General features: G+C 34.7%; 1 protein-coding gene across 2 annotated transcripts; it reads right to left on the bottom strand.

Annotated features, from left to right (window-relative positions):
• Positions 1-607: 607 nt before the first annotated feature.
• On the bottom strand, positions 608-6,296 carry LOC149926728 (macrophage mannose receptor 1-like). Of its 2 annotated transcripts, none has more exons than XM_090158910.1 (11): positions 6,242-6,296; positions 6,050-6,178; positions 5,829-5,983; positions 5,658-5,766; positions 2,287-2,540; positions 2,048-2,225; positions 1,841-1,981; positions 1,662-1,778; positions 1,284-1,457; positions 949-1,212; positions 608-832 (listed from the first exon to the last, which is right to left on the bottom strand). In XM_090158910.1, the coding sequence occupies exons 1-11, from the start codon at positions 6,291-6,293 to the stop codon at positions 633-635; spliced, it is 1,773 nt and encodes a 590-aa protein (XP_090015036.1). In that variant the 5' UTR covers positions 6,294-6,296; the 3' UTR covers positions 608-632. The 2 variants fall into 2 exon arrangements, with proteins under 2 accessions (XP_090015036.1, XP_090015037.1); XM_090158911.1 differs by having other exon boundaries at positions 1,189-1,212.
• Positions 6,297-22,846: the final 16,550 nt, after the last annotated feature.

Raw genomic sequence — 22,846 nt, 5'->3', positions numbered from 1 at the left:
TGCAAAAAAAAAGAAGCGTGGGATAGAGAACTTTTAATCCGAAGTAAATTCGGTTACAATATAGGAGACTTGGGTTGTCTCGTTCAGATTGTGATATTTAAAGATGTTATGTATGAGAACGGAGATATACTTTATGAAATCTGTGGTATGTGTCTTGTAAAGTTTTATGAGTTTAGATATGCAATTCATAGGCTTGTAATCTACCATTCTACTGATATTGATTCTAGGACTTATAATTTTTTATGGTATACCACTTCATTCTCATTCCCATTGATTTTATTTTGTATTACACTGATCTTTTAAATTTCGCGCTGCTTCGCTCCGAAAGGAGCCACTCTGTTTCAAAAGAGTGTAGTTGCTATGACAGCCAATAAACCTGTAAACTTGGAAACCATTATATTAACAAAAAGACGAACAAGAGACAATTTTATGTATATATGTTATATAGCGAGTAAATAACCTAAAAAAGACCAGTTCACTAACGTTAAATTATTTGGATTATTATACCCAGACACGCCATCCTCGTCGCCTGGGTATAAGAGTTAGTTTACTAGCTTATTACGAAAACTAAATCTAGATATGAATGTTTATCTGATGTAAAACAATGGATGATTTAAAACTTCTTCTTGTTTTTATTCGGCCACATTTTGGAATCTAAGAATTCCGTCGTTAGCTTTTTCGTAAAACATTCTTCGTCTATAGACAAAATAGGTGGTCGTTATCAATCCTAACGCCACGAGGACCACGCCAACCCCGATCAAAGCCACCGCTTCTTGGCTCAAGCCTTTGTCTTCCTTGCCGTTGTCTTCGGAAACCCGATGAGCCATGTCCTCTGTAACAATATTTACTTTACTCATTACATTTATAACCGAATTTTAATTTAAAAATGCTATAGGGCGTTGCTCTGTGGACTGGGAGCTTTTGGAACGTATAAGAAGTATAGTTTACTGTGGCTCCTAAAAAAGGTGGAGATTCTGGAGGAGGTAGTGGTGGATGTGGCTCGAGGGGGATCTGTAAAGATTCTAGCGGAATGTGTGGTCATTGTGGCAGTTTTCGACGTCATCTCCGAGTTAGTACTCGTGATCATCGCGAAAGTGCCGGTGTCCATCGTCTCGGAAGTAAAAACCGTGTGAAGTATTTGATCCCCCTGAGTAACCATGGCAACGCCCGTCGCAGTGGAGAACCTACCGTTCTGTATCGTTTGATGGATAACTAAAATCAGTGCAATTCGAATAAAGTTAGTTTTTACGTGGTACATTAATAATAATAATAATAATACCTACCTTTATTGGTTTGACAAATGTAATATCTATCGTGGCGGCAATCGTAGTTGTTGTACTGTAGAGTTCGAGCGTTGACTTCGACGCAACTTTCGCGTTTCAAATTGTTGGGCTCGCCACTAGCCCATGGCAAATAAATCGCTGTTTTTTGGTTTATGAATTCGAAATTGTAATAATCTGCGAAGATATAACGTGAAGATAATGTGGGATATGTAATTATGCTCTTGGGTTAAGTTACTGATTTCACACTGGACGGAAAATTAGCCACGTCATGTTTGGTGTCAGTGATCAATGGATTGGAAAAAATGTTTTGTTTGGCGTTTTCAAAATGATTCCAATATACTTTCCGTCGGGTGTGAACTCAGCTTTAGTTATTATTACTGTTCGAGGATTGTTTGATTCCAATCAGAAATTCCGATGTTAGATATTTGGACAGGGCAGGTCGTAGTAATAGAAGGTCGTGTGCCGATTCGAACATCGCCAGCGTTCCATTCGGTGCTATTGTTCACGTGTTTTAAGTATACTATGAAATATTTCGGAATGTATTATGATTTTCTTACCTTTTCTGGAGCAGTCGTAGATAGCTGAGGAGTAACTCCTATCGTTCCTTGTTTCCAAGAAATAACAGTATTTATTGTGTACGTCTATCCAGCCATTAGGACAAGTACCGATGTGAGTTTCCCCCAAATCACCGGTTTGCCCTGAAATAGGAAAATAACAGTGGATTTGTGGTCATAAATGGTCCGTTTAACCACTGTAGTATATACCTAGTCGTTTGGAGCAGACGAAAGGGAGTTTTGTGGCGCAGTCTTCCACAGTCCAACCAGCTCCTTTGGGTGAATCGGCGACGCATCTTTCTCCTGACTCACTGGCGGGTTGTCCTAATTGAATCCAATTAGTGTGGTAGATGTGACTGCCATCCGTCCACCTGAACATCCCTTTCATCTGTAATAACGTGTCTCGTGCAACTACAAAATTCCCATTTCTGGTCTTAACCAATAGTTACCAAATCGTTGACGTGATCGGAAAATCCCAGCCAAACATTCTTCCCCGCATCAAGAGTCAAGATGGTCAAGAAAGCCTCGTCGTAATTGTCCCGAATGGACGTCAAATGACCGTCGTAGTCTTTTTCGCATTTGTCCTCGGCACTCCAGAAGTCGGCTTCGCTTAGTTCGAGACGGTAGCACGTGTCCCTGTAATATTTGAATCCTTCTGGACATCGTCCATCTTGCCGTAATGGCACGTCTTCAATATCACCAACTGAGAATCAATATATCCATGAGTATGATTTTAAGTAACATAATGAACATAAATATGACGCTTCTTATTTCTTTTATTATTTGTTTGTTTCATGACGTCGCTCAAGGCCAGTTTTCATGGTCGCGTGACAAGTACTGGTTAAGTTTCCAATTTCCGCTTCAACCTTTAGCTTTCCTATTTTCAAGAAAGTGTCAAGCGCTTTTTACTTTGGGTTATCAAGGCGATGTTCGAGGCTAATGTCTCTGTACAATATTTAAATAGCTTATTTTTATTATAATATTTTCATTTCTTTATGTGAACTCAGATTTTATTTCCTTATTTTATCCAAACCAAATTAAGTTTCCACGGAAAATTTTCCGGAAAATGACCGAGGCTTTTTTCCGGAACATTTTCCGTATTTTCCGAAAAATATAAAAAACCCGGCTACCTAAGTTAAAGGCTTTAAAAGTCGCTTGATGACTTGGGCCTATGGTGGTGCCGTGGGTATTAGCCTAGCCGATTATTATTATTATTATTATTATTAGATTTCAATCCATGATTAATCTATAATATATTGTTTGCAAATTTAAATAAAGCGGCATTTTCGCCTCATTTTTTCGAATCTAAAAGTAAAACTAAACCTCTAGACTAGTTTAAACTGATTAACAATGTCACACTATTAATGTTTCGTAGTATGTTTACTGATATTAGACATTTTTTCTCGATAAAAAGTTTAAAATATTGAAAACTCTTAAAAAGTAGTTTAAGTTTCAATTTTTTATTTTTCCGATTTGCGAAACATTTTCCGCATTTTATTTTTCCGGAAAATTAACAACACTACCCAAATATAAAAACCAATTAAACAATTTAGAGATGTTAATTTCAATCTAATAATATTTATTGGCGATTGTTCATTTTAATAACGATCTAATCATTTTTATTAATTTTTATTATTTTAAACAACAATCAAATCAACTATCCATTTTTAATCAATAGTTCTTTTTATAAAGTAACGTGGCCTTCTTGTTTAAATGTTGCTCTTACGTCACAGTCTCTTACTTTCACAAGGCTACGAGCGCGCGCTACAGTCGCCAGGAATATAGGTTTTTTTTAGCGCGCGTGCAAATCGCTCGTGCGCAAAATATACTAATAAAGCTGTGTCTTGTGACGTAAGAGCAACATTTTAACAAGTTGCGCAAGACCACTTTTTATTTTATAAAATCAACTATTGTTCATTTTACTTATTATCTAAAGCTTAAAAATATTAATTTCTGATTTCAATCACAATGTAATCTTAATTATCGGTTTCGTTTTAAGTATTATTTCATAATTTTAGTCATTAATTTATTATTTTCATCATAATCATTTAAATCATTATTAACTGTTAATTTTTATAATATTTTTTACTAATATAAACTGTTAATTTCAATTATCATTTGTTAATTTTTGGCGATCTAATTATTTTCAGTATCAACTGATTATTTGAATTACTTAATTACGATTTCAAACAATTATTAATTTTAATTACGATATAATAAATTTAATTGTGTCGAACCAATTAGTTTAATTATGTTCTAATAATTTTAATTTCGATCTAAGCATTTAAAAATTAATATAACTGTTTTTTTAATTTTTACCCTTTGATATCCTCCAAAAATATTTAATAAATATTAAAGTGTCTGAATTAACAATCGTATTTTCCATCTCCTGATTGGTTGTTCTTTATCATGTAATCTTATAAACTTAAGTTTTAGCAACGCGCAAGGGGAAAATATCCGATTCGTTTAGATCGGCGAGTGAAACGGAATTCATATCAAATTTCGATGCACGATTTCAGCTCAAGCGATCATGAAAATTATAAATCGTGAATCGTACGTGTCGAGGTTAACGGTATTAGTTAGTGTAGGGAGCTTTTGGCTCGCGTGGCATGAAGGGATTTCCACCACCCTCCTACGCATTGTAACATAGTACAGGCCGAAATTAATCGTATACACTCTTTTTAGAAACGTTTACTGGGCGCCGCCATTATCGTACAGACAACCAACGAGCAAGCCCTCTACCCAGTGGCGTAAATAGCGCCCCCGCAGACCCCGCGGCGCGGGGGGGCCCCGAGAACTAGGGGCCCCGAAACGTTTATGATTAAAATCGGTGCTATTTAAAACGACCCCGAGTGGTTTTTCGCTGGGGGGCCCCGGAGTTCCTAGTTACGCCACTGCCTCTACCGCAGAAATTTTATCCCCCCAAAACCGGTTTAATCATCACCCTCCCCGTAGACTGTAAGGTAATGGCGGTCGATTGGGAAGGCGGGTTTAAGTGTCTATAGTGTCTTTCTATAACTATTACCATATGTAACATAATTACTCATAAGTATGCCTCTGTATAATATTTCCATTGAAAAAAATTCAATGAGACCTTGTTTCACGCGGAACATACATTGAGCGGACCCAAAAATGCAAAAATGCTTATAATCCTTGCGCTATTGAAAAGGTTACCATGGAAATGATATCATGTGATCGTGAAGCACGAGCTAAACTTGACATGGGCAAAGCCAGAAACGCGCGAGGAATTCTCACTAACTTCCGTTTCTAATCAGTAAAGTTGATGACGCGTATTTCGTCATATCCCGTGAACAAGGTTTCATTAACGAAAATGCTTTTATGGCATACTTATGAGTGATTATGTTGCATATGCTATTACATCATGAAAACGAACCATTAACTAGAACATGTTCCTACGCCGTGTAATATTATTCATTTAAATGGTTAGGGTAGATTTTGGCCCGTGATGCGGGAAATTCTCGCTCAATGGAATCCGCGTTTAGACTGCGAAAGTACGTGTTTCATTTTACTGGTCCAGATGGATATACTTCTACCGTAAGATATATATTATGGACTTCTGCTAAAAGTAACATACACTTAGGCCAAGAATGATGAATTATGGAATAGAAAATAATTTTACAATTATAATAACTCGATTTGTTACTAACTAACCTTGGAGTAATTTAGTCTTTCTCTTCCTAAACTTGCGATTACTAAATTACTCCGCGGTATACTATCATTCTCCGAAATCGTTGTGTCATACTTATGTTTATTATGTTACTTATTGTATGGCATATGATGGATATGTCCCAGGTCTAACTTCGATCTGTTTGGCAAATGAATCCTATCTGGACTGAGCAACTCACGTCGTTCCACATGCCAGCCACGTTTTCCCCTGACTGCAAGTGGAAACAACTTTCACTCGCTCCCTGTCAACGGCAACAAATTTAATTTCAATTTCCACCATCAATAGATAATTGAATACTTCTACCCCGTTTGGTTCGCCCAGCGCAAAATTCCTGAAAAGCTTATCATCTGATCCGTCGATCCATTTTTCGCCAATTGAGCTCAATTCGGAATTTTTCTTGAGCCCAATCCACACGAGATTCTTCACTGATGGTTCGCCCAAATACGCCGTCAGGAAATCTAATGAGAATAAAATACAGTGAACGGTGTGTTATTATAATATTGTGGCAGCTAAATGTGTTGTACCCTGTTCTTCTTTGGAGTGGATGGAAGCTAAATCGGCCCTTTCATTTTGGCAAAAGGATTTGGCCCCTTCGAAGGATTTTAAGCCCACTCCCTCGAAGTAGTTGCTGTAGATTTTGTAGCACTTTGTTTCTGCGATATATCACGCTATTTAGAACGAATTATTGAAACGTTAATTACTTTATCAGTACTGACTGAATGGTCTGTATCCTTCGGGACATCCTGAGGGTGGCATCGTCGTCGTCATTCCGTCACAGTTAACTAACCGATTTTGAAATTACACCTAGGTCTTAAGGTTGTTTTCACTGGGGCAAAAACGCCATTTTTACCCAGGTGAAAAACCAACCGCAAAGAATTTAATTTATTAATTATGGTTTACTCTTACCATTGAGAAAAATAGTTGACAGAAGCGTCACTGCTAATAGTAACTCCGGTTGAAATGCCATCCTGCCTCACACCACTTCGACAAATTGTGAATAATAGTTTAATTTTAACGGGAGTTTTATTATTAACAGCTCCATTTCCTGTAACGAATTTACTTGGAAATTCGATAATTGTTATTATAGAAAGATTAATAAAGTACTACAATTTAATTAGGCATTGTTTTTATCTAAGGAAGTGTTTCAAACTCCTGATTAGATTGAAATAGCTTTATTTTCTCAACTCTTATCGCTCAACAATTCTTAAAAGAGTTACGAAATGTATTAGCAAGAATGTATTTAGTTATATTTTGGGATAATGTATATGTTGAGACACGATTCGCGGGCGTCATGGTCGAATTCCACCCCCCCCCTCCATTTCGAATGGGGGGGGGGAATAAAATGTCACCGGCGGGAGTTTCAATGACGTCGGAAGTAGAGATGAGTTTTTGACGGGTCGGGTCGGTTTCCATTTATTTTTTTTTTTCGGGCCGGGCCCGGTCGGGCTTTTTTTTTAAACGGGTCGGGTCGGGTCGGGCTATTTAAATAAAACTGACCAGGTCGGGTCAGACTTTTTATATATTAGTGATGTATTAGTTTATATTTTATTCGCAACAACAAATCTCTACATATAGAAAGCCAATCTTTATCACGTGTTAATCATACTCTTAGCACGTCACTAATTTTTAACCGTTTCTCAAAGAGCTCCACGCGCCATTAACTGACAAAATTTGGATCTTGGAGACCACTCTAGCATTTAGTACAAGCAAAAGTGACATAATTACCAAAAGTGTGTCAATCGGACCTATTTCTTAATGAATGTTACGAGTGATATACAAGTTGGGAGGGAGGGAAGGAAGTTAAGACCATCAAATAACGCCTCGTAGTGAGGAACGGAGGAACTAAGTTGCACTGGTAAAACCATAAAATAACGCCTCGCAGTGAGGAATGGACGAACTACGTAGCAGTGGTCAAAGTTAGTATATTTTTAGATTTTTCGTCGTTTTGTGGAGATGCTATCGCCATCTACCTACGATATAATGCCATAGACTAAAAAAAGATCCAGAAAGGCGACAATAAATAGTCTTTTATGTGTTCGATCTCGAGTCGAGCATTCACTAAACCTTTAGCATACGAAAGTACAGGGATTGTCACACTTTTGGTAATTATATCACTTTTGGTACAAGCGTATAAAAAAACTGCAAGTTTTTCGAGTCGGGCCGGTTTCAATTTTTACGGTCCTGTTCGAGTCGGGCCCGGTTTCAATTTTATCGGTCCTGTTCGAGTCGGGCCGGTTTCAATTTTATCGGTCCTGTTCGAGTAGGGCCCTGTTTCAATTTTATCGGTCCTGTTCGAGTCGGGTTTAAAATGTCATAAATTTTCTCAACCGTCTCAACATAGGGCACAATTAGACACGTCTTCATATATGAATATATAATAAAGGTTTTAATTATTTAAAATGGACGAATGCTATCAATTCTAAATGAGGCTAGTATTTAAGCCAATACGGGAAGTTGTTCATGTTCAACTTCCTTTCCTTTGTATTAACACCAACAAGAACTGGAGATTACTTTAAAAATAATAACGCTTAATCTTAGAGTTAGTATAAATACATTTGTTCTAATTAATCGTAGTTTCAACGGAAAATATCTTTTTAAACTTTGGCCATTGGTTTGGTTTTGAAACTGAAACGGTGGAGTGACGTAGAAATGACGACATACCTACAGCGGTAAAAACGCGCAAAAAACAAATGACGAAGCGCTGTTCCTACAACTCGGCACGACTCCTCATCAAGCCTTAGTTTGAAGTTCACCAAAAATGTTTATTTAACTTATGGCAAAAGAAGCACATACATTTAGAAATTCTACTAAATATTCATTCAAGTAAGTGTATAGGGTGATTTTGATTGGCTTGCCACCAGTTATTATAATTCGGCCACCTGATTTAAAGGCATTAAAAGTCGCTAGATGACTTGGGGCCTAGGGTGGTGCAGTTGGTATTAGCCTAGCTGATTGTTGTTGTTTGTTGTATTGTCTCTATATAATGGACAGGGTGATTGAGAAAAATTTGTAAGTTATTATTCTTTGTGATAAAGTAACTCTTAGATTTTTAATGCTTAATGAGTTTAAATTTGAAAAGCGCTCCTTTAGGGAGAAAATCACCCTAGGTTGTTATAGTGTGCTTATTAAGTTAATGTACAGGATTATTGAATTTTTTTAAAGTAACTTTAATATTTCAAATATACTTAACACATCGGGGGATTGTGCGTGCCGAAATGTCTGTGACATCTTGTTTATAGCGACGATATCCAGGCTTAAGAAATTTTCAGCTGGCGAGTGTGCGTTTAAAGCTGGGTTTCCATTGAGCGAAATTTGACAGCGATTTATTTTGTGGAAAAACAAAAAGCAGAAAATTCGAATTTTCAAAATTGAATTTCGCGATTGGGTTTCCACTGAACGCGGGATTAAAAAAAGACGGAGAGGTCACGTGGTCACAGGGTGCTTCACTGCTGTCTGCTACTGCTTCCTCTGAATCATCTCTCATGTGGTTCAAGATGGATGAGAGTTTAAGTTTCTCTCATGCGGTTTTCTTAGTAATTGTTGTGTCACTTATCCCAAAGATAGGGATATTTCCTAATAGGCGCTTAAATAAACCCCTCTCTGACTGTCTTGACCCCTGTTGTAAAATGCTGCCAGATCTATGGATGAAAAATTATCAGCTTTGGCTGTATAAAGAGAAACCATAGACAAACCAGTTTATGTTCAGTCGCAGCAGCACAAACTCTATAATCGCCTATGAATGATCTTTTATTTAAAGGACTATTTCTTCAACCAGTAGGTACGAGTTGATGACAATTTTTCTCAATCCATATTCAAATCACTTTAAATCTGAAAATTACAACGTCCAAAACTTCAAAACTATTTACAATATTTATTGGCAAACCTGTTTTTATTAAAAAAAAATGACAGAACCTCAGCTACTCTGTGATTGGTCGGTTGAAGTGTGAGAAAAAAAAATCGCGCTGAAAACCATCGCAAAAACAGAAATAGTATCCGAGTCAACGAAACGCGAAATTCGCGGAATAAAGCGAAAACGAAATAAGCTTTCCGCAAAATTTTGCGAAATTCGCGCGATTTTCGCTCAGTGGAAACCCAGCTTAAAGCCTAGTTCCCACTTAGCGAAAAAACCAATTTTCGCGCTGAAAATTAACGCTCGCGAATAAAATTTGCGTTTTTTTCAAATTCGCCACTAAAGTCGCTTCTCCGCGGTATCTAGCGAATGTTCTATTTTTTGACGTCCACACCTTGGCGATAAAAAGCTTCAGCCAATCAGAAAACGCGTTCCCTCGATCTATTCCGCTTCCGTCCGTCACGTATTAAGCCTAGGTCTTTAGAAAAGCGGCTAAGCCAACTTGACCAAGATTCTGAAGTAAAGGTAATTATCTCACGAATAGAATCGTTTATATATTGAAATTATCAACAGGAACATCCATTTGGTTCATTTTGAACTGATGTTTTATGTTAGGCCTAAAACATTACTAAAAACCCGCACGAGTTGTTTTCAGCATTTTTAAATTTTCGCGCTAAAGTGAGAACCGCTTCCCCAGCGACCGAAAAACCGCATCTTTTTTCGTTGTGCGAAAATTTTATTCGTCTCGAAAATTCGCCAAGTGGGAACTAGCCTTAAGCCGGTACTTTTTCAAAGGGAGTAGAAACTAAATCGCAAAATATTTTGCTAACACACAACCCATTAATTTGGTGACAATAATGGGTTTATTTCGACATTAGGATAATGACTATGTTGAGAAGATTTTTAGATATTCTAAAAGTAACAGGGTTGCCACAATATTATCAGATTCAAATTCCCTGACTATTCCCTGATTTCCCTGCCCATTTTAAGTTATTTTCCCTGACTTTTTACGGTTAAAATTAGACAGTTTTTACCTCTCCGAGGGGACAAAGTCTGTCCGTCTGTCTGTGTGTCCGGCGAACGCCTTCGCATTATTCGTGCAAAGGTTAATCATTGCGTACGCAGTTTCTCGAGATCCCTGCGTGCGCAGCTTCTCGAAGGGTTGGAAAAACTACCGTGTGACGGTGAGCGTTAACGTATTCATTTGGTGTTTTTTCGCTCACCGTCGTGACGGTTTGGTGTATTACGTTTTTGTGATGTTTATGCGTAGGTTGTGAATGATGAGTTCGTGTTATGACGGTTGTGAGTGTTGCGTTTGTCGTGGTTGTGTTTTGATGGTTGTGCATGTTGAGTTCGTGTTGAGTTCGTGTTATGTCGGCTGTGGGTGTAGAGATTGTGGTGTGTCTGTGTTATGATGGTTGTGGATGTTGAGTATGTTGTGTTTATATGGGCGTTTTCTCTCCAACTTCTTCTTAATGACTTTGGGACGGACCGAGTGCTGAGTGTAATGCTACCTCTCAACGTCCAATGGCAGGGTTTCCACCAATTGTTCACGGTATTCGTCTTAGTATCAATTTGCGAATTATTGGCGGCGGCCGGGAATCGAACCCGGGTACTCTAACCACTCAGCCACCAACGCTTGTTAAGTTACGGTGTTTTTCTAAAAAACAGCTTTGGCGAATGTCATTTACAAAGTTATAACGTTAGGTACTATAATTTATTCTACATCATTTTAAATATTTATAAATTATATTAATCTTATATTTAATGAAATATTTATAAATTATATTAATCTTATATTTAATTAAATATTTATAAATTATATTAATCTTATATTAATATTATATCAAGAATGTATTTATTTATTCTCAGGGAGAATGAATATGTTGAGATTATTTTTAGCGTTTCTCTAATTCCACCCGTTGTGCCCCCCGGTATGCTCCTCCACTTTAATAAAATCAAATAATACTGCAATCTCATTGGTTCTTAAAAATTACGTTTTTCGACGCGATTAACGCTGCTGCGAGGACGCAAAAAATAAGACCGCCACCTTTTTCTTCCCCCCTCCCCCCTTAGCGTGAGGGGGTTAGGGCCTCAACGTGTCCTTCGATCGTCTCGACATACTCATTCTCCCTGAGAATAAATAAATACATTCTTGATTATATCTATAAATTATATTAATATTATATTTAATTAAATATCTGAGTATTTTACTTTATTTGATCGTGTTCAGGAATTGAACTCGGGTCGCATCGTTTCAATGCAGATAGTTTACCGCCGAGCCATTGACTTCCTTTAGGAATATAAAAAGTAAAGAAACCATCATGATAAGGCGGGTTTTTACCTTTTAATAACGCTTAGAAAAAGGATAATTATTCAAAACTCCCGCGGAAACTATATAAAACTAATAATATAGCGCCACCGTGTGGAGAACTATCAATCAAACCGGGTAAAAAATATAATCTTTTCAATTTTTCGAACTTTAGTCAAATCTTGACGGTTCTAAAAAACATCAAACAAACGTATATAAAGCCGTTGCCGTCAATATGGAAGATTAGTCTATCTTGGTTCTTGGCGGTCAGACGAACTACTACAGGACGGGGTCCTGGTGACGGTCAAAAGTTATGAGGTAACTTTGCGGTTTTAATTAGTATGTTCGGTCTTCGGTCAAGGAAAGAGTTTAATTGTGTTTCGCGTTTGGAACGTGAGCGAATGGACTAAGTGTATGAACAGTGCGTGTTTAAGACTGAAAGTGTTAAAGTAATTGTGAACTAACTCAAGTCAGCTGTAAGATAAAATTGATTGTTTTTATTTTTTGAATTGGAATAACCTAATTATACCCTTGAAATTATCAACTCAACCTGTGAGGCTAATTAAGTAGATTGGAAGATATTAGTAGCGAACAGCTCTCAGCTGTTAATTAAGACAGAGTTTATAGTTAGGTAGTTTGAATTTAGTTAAAATTACTCAGTATAATTTATGATATTTACTTAAGTGTAAGTGTGTTTTGGTTTATTTTTAAATCACGATGAACTAAGACAAATCTAGTCTTGGACACTTGAGTACCAGTTCTGCACAATTACGTAGGAGGGATATATATTGTTGGGTTATTGATGAAAGTTAAATCTAGAACGTTACGTAGACTGTTCTTAATAAAAATAAACAATTACAATTTTGCATAATTCTGGTTGCCATTTTATTTCTAATCACTCGCCCACAACATTAAAGTTCTGGCAATCCCGAATCAACTGAATTTGCGATATAACGGCGACGGGAAATTATTCTCGTAAATTTATCGCGCGGCCTTAGGGAATATTATTTTAACAAAATTTCGATAACTATCGTTTAATTAAAATCGGCCCGATTCCGTTAAAATTATAAACCAAAAAGCGAACGGTCGTTATAATACCCTCTGTAGCTATTTCTTTCATTAAAATTTGCTTTGTATTATATTCACCTGACAAACGTGTACTGTAAAAAGGGTTTAATTCAATTGTTCATTGTTATACTACGTCTAACTCACTGTTGTAACTACTTAACTTATGATATTCTGAATAAATTAAAATTGGTCGTTTCGTCTCAATTATTAAAATTAAAAATTTATACCGGGCGGGATAGAACTGGGATAACATTTTTAACAAATAACTCTAAATTGCGGAGATATATCTTTAAGGGTTATCTCGAGAAATTAATACCACTAGGGACAATTCTTCCGAGGAGAGGTATATTTTGGCTTGTTAACTTTCACACTTATAGAAGTTAATAAATTTGATCAACTTATATTTAAGTACAAAAGTTATTTCAACGTAAAAAACCTTTCTAGGATCTAAATAATAATAACATAATTTGCCATATATCTAGAATAAAATTACCTTAAAAAAACCGAATTCCCTGACTTTTCCCACTTTTTACCAATACTTAAAATACCCTCACCTTTCCCTGACCTTTCCCTGACTTTTTACGCCCATTTTTAAATTCCTTGACTTTTCCCTGATTTCTTTGTTTTCCCTGACGTGTGGCAACCCCGGGTAAGCACCTACTCCTTTGTTGAATATCAATAACAACAAATACAATTTACCCGAAGGGGTAGCAATTCATACTTTAAATTAATTAATTAATCTCGCATTAATTAATTAATCTCGCATTAATTAATTAATCTCGCATTAATTAATTAATCTCGCATTAATTAATTAATCTCGCATTAATTAATTAATCTCGCATTAATTAATTAATCTCGCATTAATTAATTAATCTCGCATTAATTAATTAATCTCGCATTAATTAATTAATCTCGCATTAATTAATTAATCTCGCATTAATTAATTAATCTCGCATTAATTAATTAATCTCGCATTAATTAATTAATCTCGCATTAATTAATTAATCTCGCATTAATTAATTAATCTCGCATTAATTAATTAATCTCGCATTAATTAATTAATCTCGCATTAATTAATTAATCTCGCATTAATTAATTAATCTCGCATTAATTAATTAATCTCGCATTAATTAATTAATCTCGCATTAATTAATTAATCTCGCATTAATTAATTAATCTCGCATTAATTAATTAATCTCGCATTAATTAATTAATCTCGCATTAATTAATATGAATATCAATTTAACAGTAATCTAACATTAATTAATTAATCTCGCATTAATTAATATGAATATCAATTTAACATTAATCTAACATTAATTAATTAATCTCGCATTAATTAATATGAATATCAATTTAACATTAATCTAACATTAATTAATATTAATATCAATTGTAACATTAATTGATATTAATACCAATTTTGAAATTAATTGATATTAATACCAATTTTGAAATTAATTGATATTACTACCAATTTTGAAATTAATTGATATTAATACCAATTTTAACATTAATTGATATTAATACTAATTTTAACATTAATTGATATTAATACTAATTTTAACATTAATTGATATTAATACTAATTTTAACATTAATTGATATTAATACTAATTTTAAAATTAATTGATATTAATATTATTAATAAAATTGATATTGATATTGATATTATTAATAAAATTGATATTGATGAAATGAAAAAGTGGTTTAATGTGCATTAAAACAATACAGGGTTGTATCAGCAAGTTAACACACAGTTTGTACTTAGTACATGATATTAGAAAAAGTTTAAAGATTTCCAAAAATATATAGTTTTAAAAATTATACATGTTACTTGTGGAAGAAAATCATACATTATTGCGTCGACATGAAAATTAACCCCAAGTGGATCGAGTTAAAATTTACGTGTTCTTGTATTTTTTAAATGTAATCGTTTAATCATGGTCCAAGGTTAACGGAATCTGGTGATCGGGAAGCAGGATATAAACTGTGCTCGGCACGACACATTGAAACGGAACTTCCCAAACTTCCTTTCCATCAAAAAAGTTGATGACGTGTATTTCGTCACTCGTTGGAAGTTACGCAATCTTTTTATAAATAGATCATGATTTGATTAAAGTTATGAACGTAACGGCATACTTATGTTACTTATGCATTTATTGAAGCCGTTGATTGCCCGGAATAGGCCATTCTATAAAATCCGAGCTAAGCCGGCCAACCCCTGGCAAAGACCTTAAAGCTATTGCTGTAGGACTGGCAAAGTTCTCTCATTATTCTTTGGTTTTAAGAAATTGGCTTATGTTCCGTCCTTATACGGGCTAAACATATTAATTTATTTAGCTTGATTAACCAGCCAACCATTGTTGCGTGGTGGCCAGATAAAAGATAATCATGAGCGGCCCTGGTTCATGAAAAATTGGGCCAAACCATCAGCCTCTCTATATACAAAAGTAGATAACCACAGAAGTAGTATTTTATAGAAAGGTCTATTCTATTCAACTTCGCTTTCATGGTTCTCAAAAATGACACTTCCTCTTCGTGTTATCAAGAACGCAATAACGCATTGAAGTAATTAGGAACTATGAAAATATTAAACGCTAACACCGTGAAGTTTTTAATACTTCTCAAACTCAGGGAATTGACTAGCGCCCTCTCGTGCCTACATTTTTATTTAGTCATGGAAAATATAGTCTATAAATTATAATTTATTTTTATTCTTCGCAATTTGAATCTTCAATCAGAGTGAGAAAAGAATATCTAAATTTTGCACTTTCCAGATGGCGTTACAGACAGAATCCTAACGCGTTTACATCCTGATTTGTATAAGATCATGGCAAAAGGGAACTATGTTATCGTACCCAGTTCTTAGTTACTTCTACGCGTTCTTAGTGTATAATAAATAGATTTATTCAAATTATGTGTATCGTTTCAGCTTTTGGAACTTTGGTCATTCGTTTCGTTTTGAAACTGAAATATTCCAGCCCTCACTTTGTCGTCCAAATTCTTCTTCCTGTAAAAGTTGAACCCGGCGAAGGCAGCGCCGCCAATCAGAAGTAGAACGAATATCACGATGGCACACAGGCCAACTCCAACAAATACTAGGTCTAGGTGGCACCCAAAAGATCCCAAAAAAAGGGCCCCATGATCAGAAGTCACACCGAGTGCTAGTTCGACATTTTGGGTGCAGTACTGTACGTGAAAAGACTAAAACACTTTAATCTGAGAATAGTTTGCTTTACCAAACTTGATCAACTTGGTTATGGTATATTTTCGAATTATGCAAGATAGATTTTGTACTTCTTCTCATGCGGGTACATTTCAATGCCCTTTTATCGGTCATGATCGTTGGGTTCGTTTTCATATAGCCCAGTATGGAACTGCCCGCGCCCCACCGGTGCCCCGCGCCCCCGTCGATGTCTGAAATGTGAAACGGGGCACCGGTGGGGCGCGGGCAGTTCCATACTGGGCTATTTGACCATCAAAATGACCAAATACACGTATATTTGAACATTTCCTTGACTTTATGACTGAAAAATTGTTTAAAGGTCCATCTACTTGGTTACAAAATTTGTTAAATACTCGGCTTTAAGGCCATCTAAATTAAAGTTAGAAGCGTAGCAATTTGAAAATGCGTTATTCGGTTGAGAAAATAGTGCTGCTGAAATTATACTCCTTGCATAGTTGCAACTTACGAAACACGTTTTTACCAAGGCTTAGTGTGTTATTTAATATTTTTATTCCGACACCGCATTGTATAATCTTCCCCAACGCGACCATAATTAACATTTTTTCTATTAGAAATAAAGAATTTAACATTAATTATATTAAATCAAAATAGCTCATAATTAAAAAAAGAAATAATAAATAATAGAATGTTTCTTAAATCTGCAATTTTAGAAATTTATAAATATTGTTTTAAAAGTATTTTGTAAACAGCGTAATAAAATTATATTTCACTTTATTGAATACGTCTGTGTTATTTACTTTATTAATCAAGCCGACTCTGAACAAATGTTTTACTCTTTATTCTAATATAATTTCAAATTCAGGTATTGTTTAAAGTACAAATGCATAATTTAAATACTTTTATTTAATTAATTTGTGTATCTGAAATGTATTTATTGAAAAATAAGTGGGTTTTACTATTTATCACGGTTATTTTTATTTATTAAAATGGCTCGGAAAATTTATTATCAATGATAAATAAATGATAATAGAAATTTTGTTGTTAATGCAGAACTATAAATCAAACAATCATTTCTAAACTTTGGAGGACTCCTTTTTGAAGATTGATTATCTACAATTATCTTTTATTCAAAACCGTTTCTTAACTATCGAGGCCGTATGGCGTTTATGTATAAATACCCCTGAAATGAAAAAAGGATAATTCATAATACGATTCTTAACAACAAGTATCGCCAGAAGAAAAACAATGTCATCGGAAAATCTTTTTACTAGGTAAGAATGGAATTTTATTAATAATCTCTTGAATTTTACATCAAAGTAGAGTAAGATTTAATACTTTTTCTTCTTTTTTTAGTTGGACCAAAGTACCCGAAGGGTGTGACCCGAATATATATTTTTGGGTTAGAAGGTAAAATAGTTATTCTTCATTAGCATAAAAACTTATTTATAAGTTTATCTTTTTCGTATGCTTGAATTTCTCCATTTTCCATACTTTATTCGAAATATTTTTGAAATAATATAGAATTTAGAAAAAAATCGACTATATTTTATTACATAGACCTAAATGCTAAGGATTTCTCTCTTTTTCTTTCTGGCAGCATCCAAAAGAACAGCGAAGGGAGCTATAAACAATGCTCAATTTAAAAAAAAAAACATTATTTTTGGGACGCTCCAGATGAGCTGGACTTTATAGAGGACATCACGATTGTTTGGTGGGAGATAACAAATCAAGACCTAAATAAATAAAATAATTGATTTTTCGTATTTTTTTTTTCTTAAAATCCTACTACATATTTTATAAGACCCATAATCTGTTGAAAACTGATGAATATCAAATTGAATGATACGAATGTCTTAGAGTGTTATTGACGATAACGCATTTATAAATTTTATAAATTAACTTGAAATATCGTAAAGCCGATAAAAATAATATACATTTATTCAAATCACCCATTTTAGGATAAAAATGAAACGATTCAAAATATCTACAAAACTCAATTTTCATAAATAGACAATAGTTTTAAAATTAAGTTGGCTTATGGTAAATATTAGAATAATTTAGGAAATTCTGTTAAAAATTAGTAATTTTAATATTTTTATATTTTTATATTTTTTTATTTTATTTCATATTTTATTTTATATTTTAATTTATTTCATATTTTATTTTATATTTTAATTTATTTCATATTTTATTTTATATTTTAATTTATTTCATATTTTATTTTATATTTTAATTTATTTCATATTTGTATAATATTTTCCATTGATGGCTATAGATGTCAGCAAAGCATCTATTAAAATAGATTTATGGCTAGTTAAAATAAAGTATTTTTTATCAATGAACGTTATCTAGTTATATTATCTCATTATATGCCATTTCTTATCTTGATAAGTTTACGATTCACGGATATTTACAATATCCACATGTCAAAACCAGTATAATATTTTTGCCACGTAGAATTTCTAAGTGCTAATAATTATCGATAGGGGTAGCCATTATCACGTTACAACGTTGTTATGGTTCCAATGACAATAAGATATAAACTTGGCTTATCTTTGATAAAAAAAAACGTCTCTTATTCACAAGAATGTACTAGCGCTATTAGATATTTTGAATGAAAGGCACTCTAAACTCCATCAAACATCCACCACACTTTATGAATTAAAATATATTAACCAATTTTGAAAATTAATATATCTACTTTCATCGCGCACACACTACCTACCACCCTGGATTCAACTATTTAGTGTTCATAAATTACATTTAAAATCGTAAATGTCGTTAGATAATATTCAACTATTTATTTTTAACAAATTACATTAAAATATTTTTTTGTCTATAACATTTGCTTCGTCTTACAAACAATTTTACTTACAATAAGTTCGCAGAATTTATTTTCCAGAAACGTTTTACCAGAATACATCATATTGATTTCTGAATAATTTAAGTTACTAACAGCATCTAAAAAGTGCAAATCGACTCTTTGATACCACTCCATCATTAAACAGTCATGTTGTAATTGCGACTCGTGCGATATTTCACACCCGTAACACTTGTTTCGAATAAATTTACGTAGTTGATTTTCGATATTATCACTAATAAGATTGTGAACTCGTTTAACCTCATTAAAATATACTAAAAGTTCATCATAAAGTTCGGTAAATTTCTTCCACGACAAATAAGTGATCGCAAAGCCCTCTCTGGTGGGGAATAGCGTTTCTTCAAGCGGTTCAGTCCCGTGACACATTTTTCGTATGTTGAGAATTTTCACGTTTTGAAAAATACATAGATCTATTTGTCTGGTCGTTGATCCCTCGAAAAACGACGTAGAGCATTGGGAGGACTCGGTCTGAAAGAACGACGAAATTTCTTCCCGTTTCATCCATAATTGATGTAATTCTTCTTCCGTTAGCTTAATCCCCCTTTTCCCATCTATTGTTCCGAAAAAGATTTCACAATCCGGTGTAACAGTGATACCTTTAACTTGGGATATGGGAAACACTTTCAGTCTATTCCTAAATAATGTAACAGGTTTACAGTTAAAATCAAATAAAAAAATTAACCAAATAAATGAACATAAATGTTAAGAGACAAATCATTTTATTATGAACAGATTTTATACTTAAATTTTTTAAGGTTTTCTAGGGATTGCTTCTATTTCAGTGAAAAACTCTTCAAATGTGGTTTAAACATTGAACAAGCCCCCTCTTTTTATACCCGCAAAGTACTTAAGGATTCTATCTTATTGATTAAAATTGGTCTTAAAAAACTTTCCATTCTAAGTACCCGCATTTTAAACTGCATTGTATTACGTGTATGTGGATTTACTCAGTCCTCATCTCTCACCTAGGTTAACAAGAACATATCACTCTTTACAACTTACATCATTTCAATACATTTTCATCTTATTCCATACTATATTTAAATCGCGAGATAAAGAGAAACAAGACGAACCTTATCAATATCTTATCTTATCTATCGATGCGTTTATACACGATACAACAAAATTTCCAATACATTCGCAACCTATTCCACCTACTATTACTAAAAAACTTAAAGTTTTAACATACAACACCCACCACTACTTAATAAACAAGGCGGACACAAATGTATAATGTTTTACACCCACCGTATGCGGAAAACGCGCTCATATGCTGAAAATATCGCGGAAAATATCGCGGAAAACGCGTTGGTGCTCGGAACGCGAGATAAAGAGAAACAAGCCGAACCTTATCAATATCTTATCTTATCTATCGAAAAAACTACCACAAAATAACATATGTTGCTTTTCTACGGGTTTTAACATACACCCCAATCCCACCTCACTCCACCTCAATTCCACCTCACTCCACTTCACTCCATCTCCACCCCGTGTTCCAGGACTCTCAATGTACCACTACTGACCTTGGCGTCATGTTGGATGGAAAAATATTGGGCACCACTCACAGTCGGGTGGCTTCTGCCCGCGGCTTACGTGCCCTGTATGTTTTTTAACGTTCGTTTTCCTATTTCTCTATCAAGTCCTTTAAGGTGTTATATCAATCTTATGTCAGTCCACATCTCGATTATTGCTCGAGTATTTGGTCCCCTCACCTGGTAAAAGATATTGAGAGACTTGAGAGAGTGCAACGTAAGGCCATCAAGATGGTCTCTGGTCTTCGTTCTCTGTCTTACGCTGAACGTCTTGCGCGCCTTGGTCTTTTGTCCCTTTCGAATAGGCGTCTGAGAAATGGTTTGGTTGAGGCCTTCAAACTAATAAATGAGTTGTATGACGTCCCGGCCACCTCCTTCGTTACCATTCGCTGGACGGGTAGGAAAGCTCCTACGATATGTATGGAGCGTAATACTCTTTACAGACGAGGCTTATAAACCCGGGTTTAGATCCCGTTTTTGAAACCAGAGCTTATTTAGCTATACTAAAATGTACTATAAAAATTTAACTTTGGTTTACTGAACCCAGTTTTATTAGCCTCGTCTGAATAGGGTATAATGCTTGTACCTCTAGCCGTGTTTCCTTCACACAGCGAGTAGTAAACTCATGGAATGCACTCCCTTCCCCAATTAAGATTAAATCCTCTAGTTCTGTCTTTAAGAGTCGGCTTGACAAGTTTTACGGGTGGTAAATATCTTTCTTGTATAAACGAAAAATATATATATATATTTTACTTTTCCTAACTGTACCTTTTGTCATATCCATCGCCATTCCTTTGTCATTGCTGTTATTTCATTTTTATTTTTGTGTAACTTTGATGGTATATTATATTATCTACATTCCCTACTCACGGCCAACTTTGATCACGCACTGTTCGCGCTACTACGGCCAACACTTTCGTCGAAATTCCGCGAGCAAGGATTTTCCCCCTATAAACTGTACTATAATGTGTAAGAGGTCAGCGCCACGCTCGGTGGTTATATTGTCTTCAATGTAAAAACTATACTAAAAATAATAATCCGCTAGGGGTGCTGACGTCATACACATCTTTTGCTCATAGGTTAACACAGAAACGTCAACGAATGAGATGGCCGCTGTAGCGCGAGAGATGCGCTAGACATCAAAGTTGGCCATGCCCTACTAAAGCAGAGCGCAATAAGTGTAAACTTTCTTTTCCTGTTTAATAAACTTTATTATTATACCTATAATGAAATGGGTACTGCTTCAAAACACGATCCGTACCACCAATAAAGGTATCCTTAAAATTCCATAAAGCTTTTCAATATCTAAAAAGGTTAGAGCTCAAGAGTTTTCGGGGTGTTTCCTACTCGTAGGAGAAAATTAAAATATCACCAACTTAGCGATTTTGGCGCCACCTATAATTAATTTGCCAAAACACTTGAAAGTTATATATAAGTTATTATTCATGATTGATTGTTTAATTTAATTAAACTTACCAACTAAACTTCTTTTATAATCGTTTTTCATTAAAATAATTCGATAAATTAAACCATTTTCGGTTTTTAAAATGGTTTCTACAGTCTCCGTTATATCAGCCGACATCTTCGCAAAACTGATCAGACGCTTCTGCAGACGACCTTTTAGCGCACTCAGCGTACTTACAACGTCTCCCTGAGGCGTTAAGCTTTTTCCGCAACCGTTGAGCATCGTGACGTCAATACCGGAAGTTCTAAATGACATTCAACAACTTTCAACGCTCCAACGCTGCCACCGTTGACTCCATTTCCTAGTTGTTGAACGTACCAATTGTATTAATAATTATAACAAAAACAGTTCTTCGAACTGAAAAAACAGTTTAGAGCTCGTTAGAGGTGCGGCCTTAAAGGGACATATATTATTTTTTAATGTTGATTAATTTGTCAAATTAATTGAAATAGTATTAAAAAAATACTCCTGTGAACAACAGAATGACGTCATTCTGCTTTTAAATCACAGTCCACTGCTCCTCCAATTTTTAACACAAAATCTTTGGTAAAATTTTGCCCACAAAGGTATCCATATTTATATTTATTTTCTTCACTACTCATTTAACATTAAAATTTTGAAATTTATTATTATTAGTTTATTAGTTATTTATTGCAGTAATCTGTAACAAAAAATAAACTAATAAAAATAAATGGTAAAATGCTACGAAATCCAAGGAATCCAAATCTGGTCTCCAAATTAAAATCGGGCGAGTGGTTGATTTTATAATCATGCGCAAAAAATAATGGATGACTTTAAAGTTTCGATTCGCGGATCCGTCCCGATCGTGTACACGTTAAGTTGACGTGACGTGGATTCCCCCGTTTTGGGCTGCCTTAAAAATCATCCTATACAATTCAGCGGGTTTTTAAGGCGGAGGGAAAAGTGAGCTCTAAATATACTCCGTTGCCGCGGAGTATAATATAATACTTCGCTTACCACACTCTTATCTTCCCCAATGCATTCTAAAACGGCACACAAAATG

This window comes from Leiobunum rupestre, chromosome 9 (genome assembly GCF_980474605.1).
Source record: "Leiobunum rupestre chromosome 9, qqLeiRupe1.1.hap1, whole genome shotgun sequence".
NCBI classification, from domain to species: Eukaryota; Metazoa; Arthropoda; class Arachnida; order Opiliones; family Sclerosomatidae; genus Leiobunum; species Leiobunum rupestre.
The sequence above is the reverse complement of the archived record's forward strand: the minus strand, read 5'-3'. Positions and strand labels throughout refer to the sequence as shown.

What these genes read in the sequence shown, in the direction of transcription:
- LOC149926728 (XM_090158910.1), bottom strand. Translation starts at nt 6,293, where the DNA reads ATGACGACGACGATGCCACCCTCAGGATGTCCCGAAGGATACAGACCA. An exon ending in CGAAGGATACAGACCATTCA is followed by an intron (nt 6,179 to 6,241) that starts GTCAGTACTGAT and finishes GATATATCGCAG; the next exon opens with AAACAAAGTGCTACAAAATC. An exon ending in CTACGACTGCTCCAGAAAAG is followed by an intron (nt 1,779 to 1,840) that starts GTAAGAAAATCA and finishes CGTGAACAATAG; the next exon opens with CACCGAATGGAACGCTGGCG.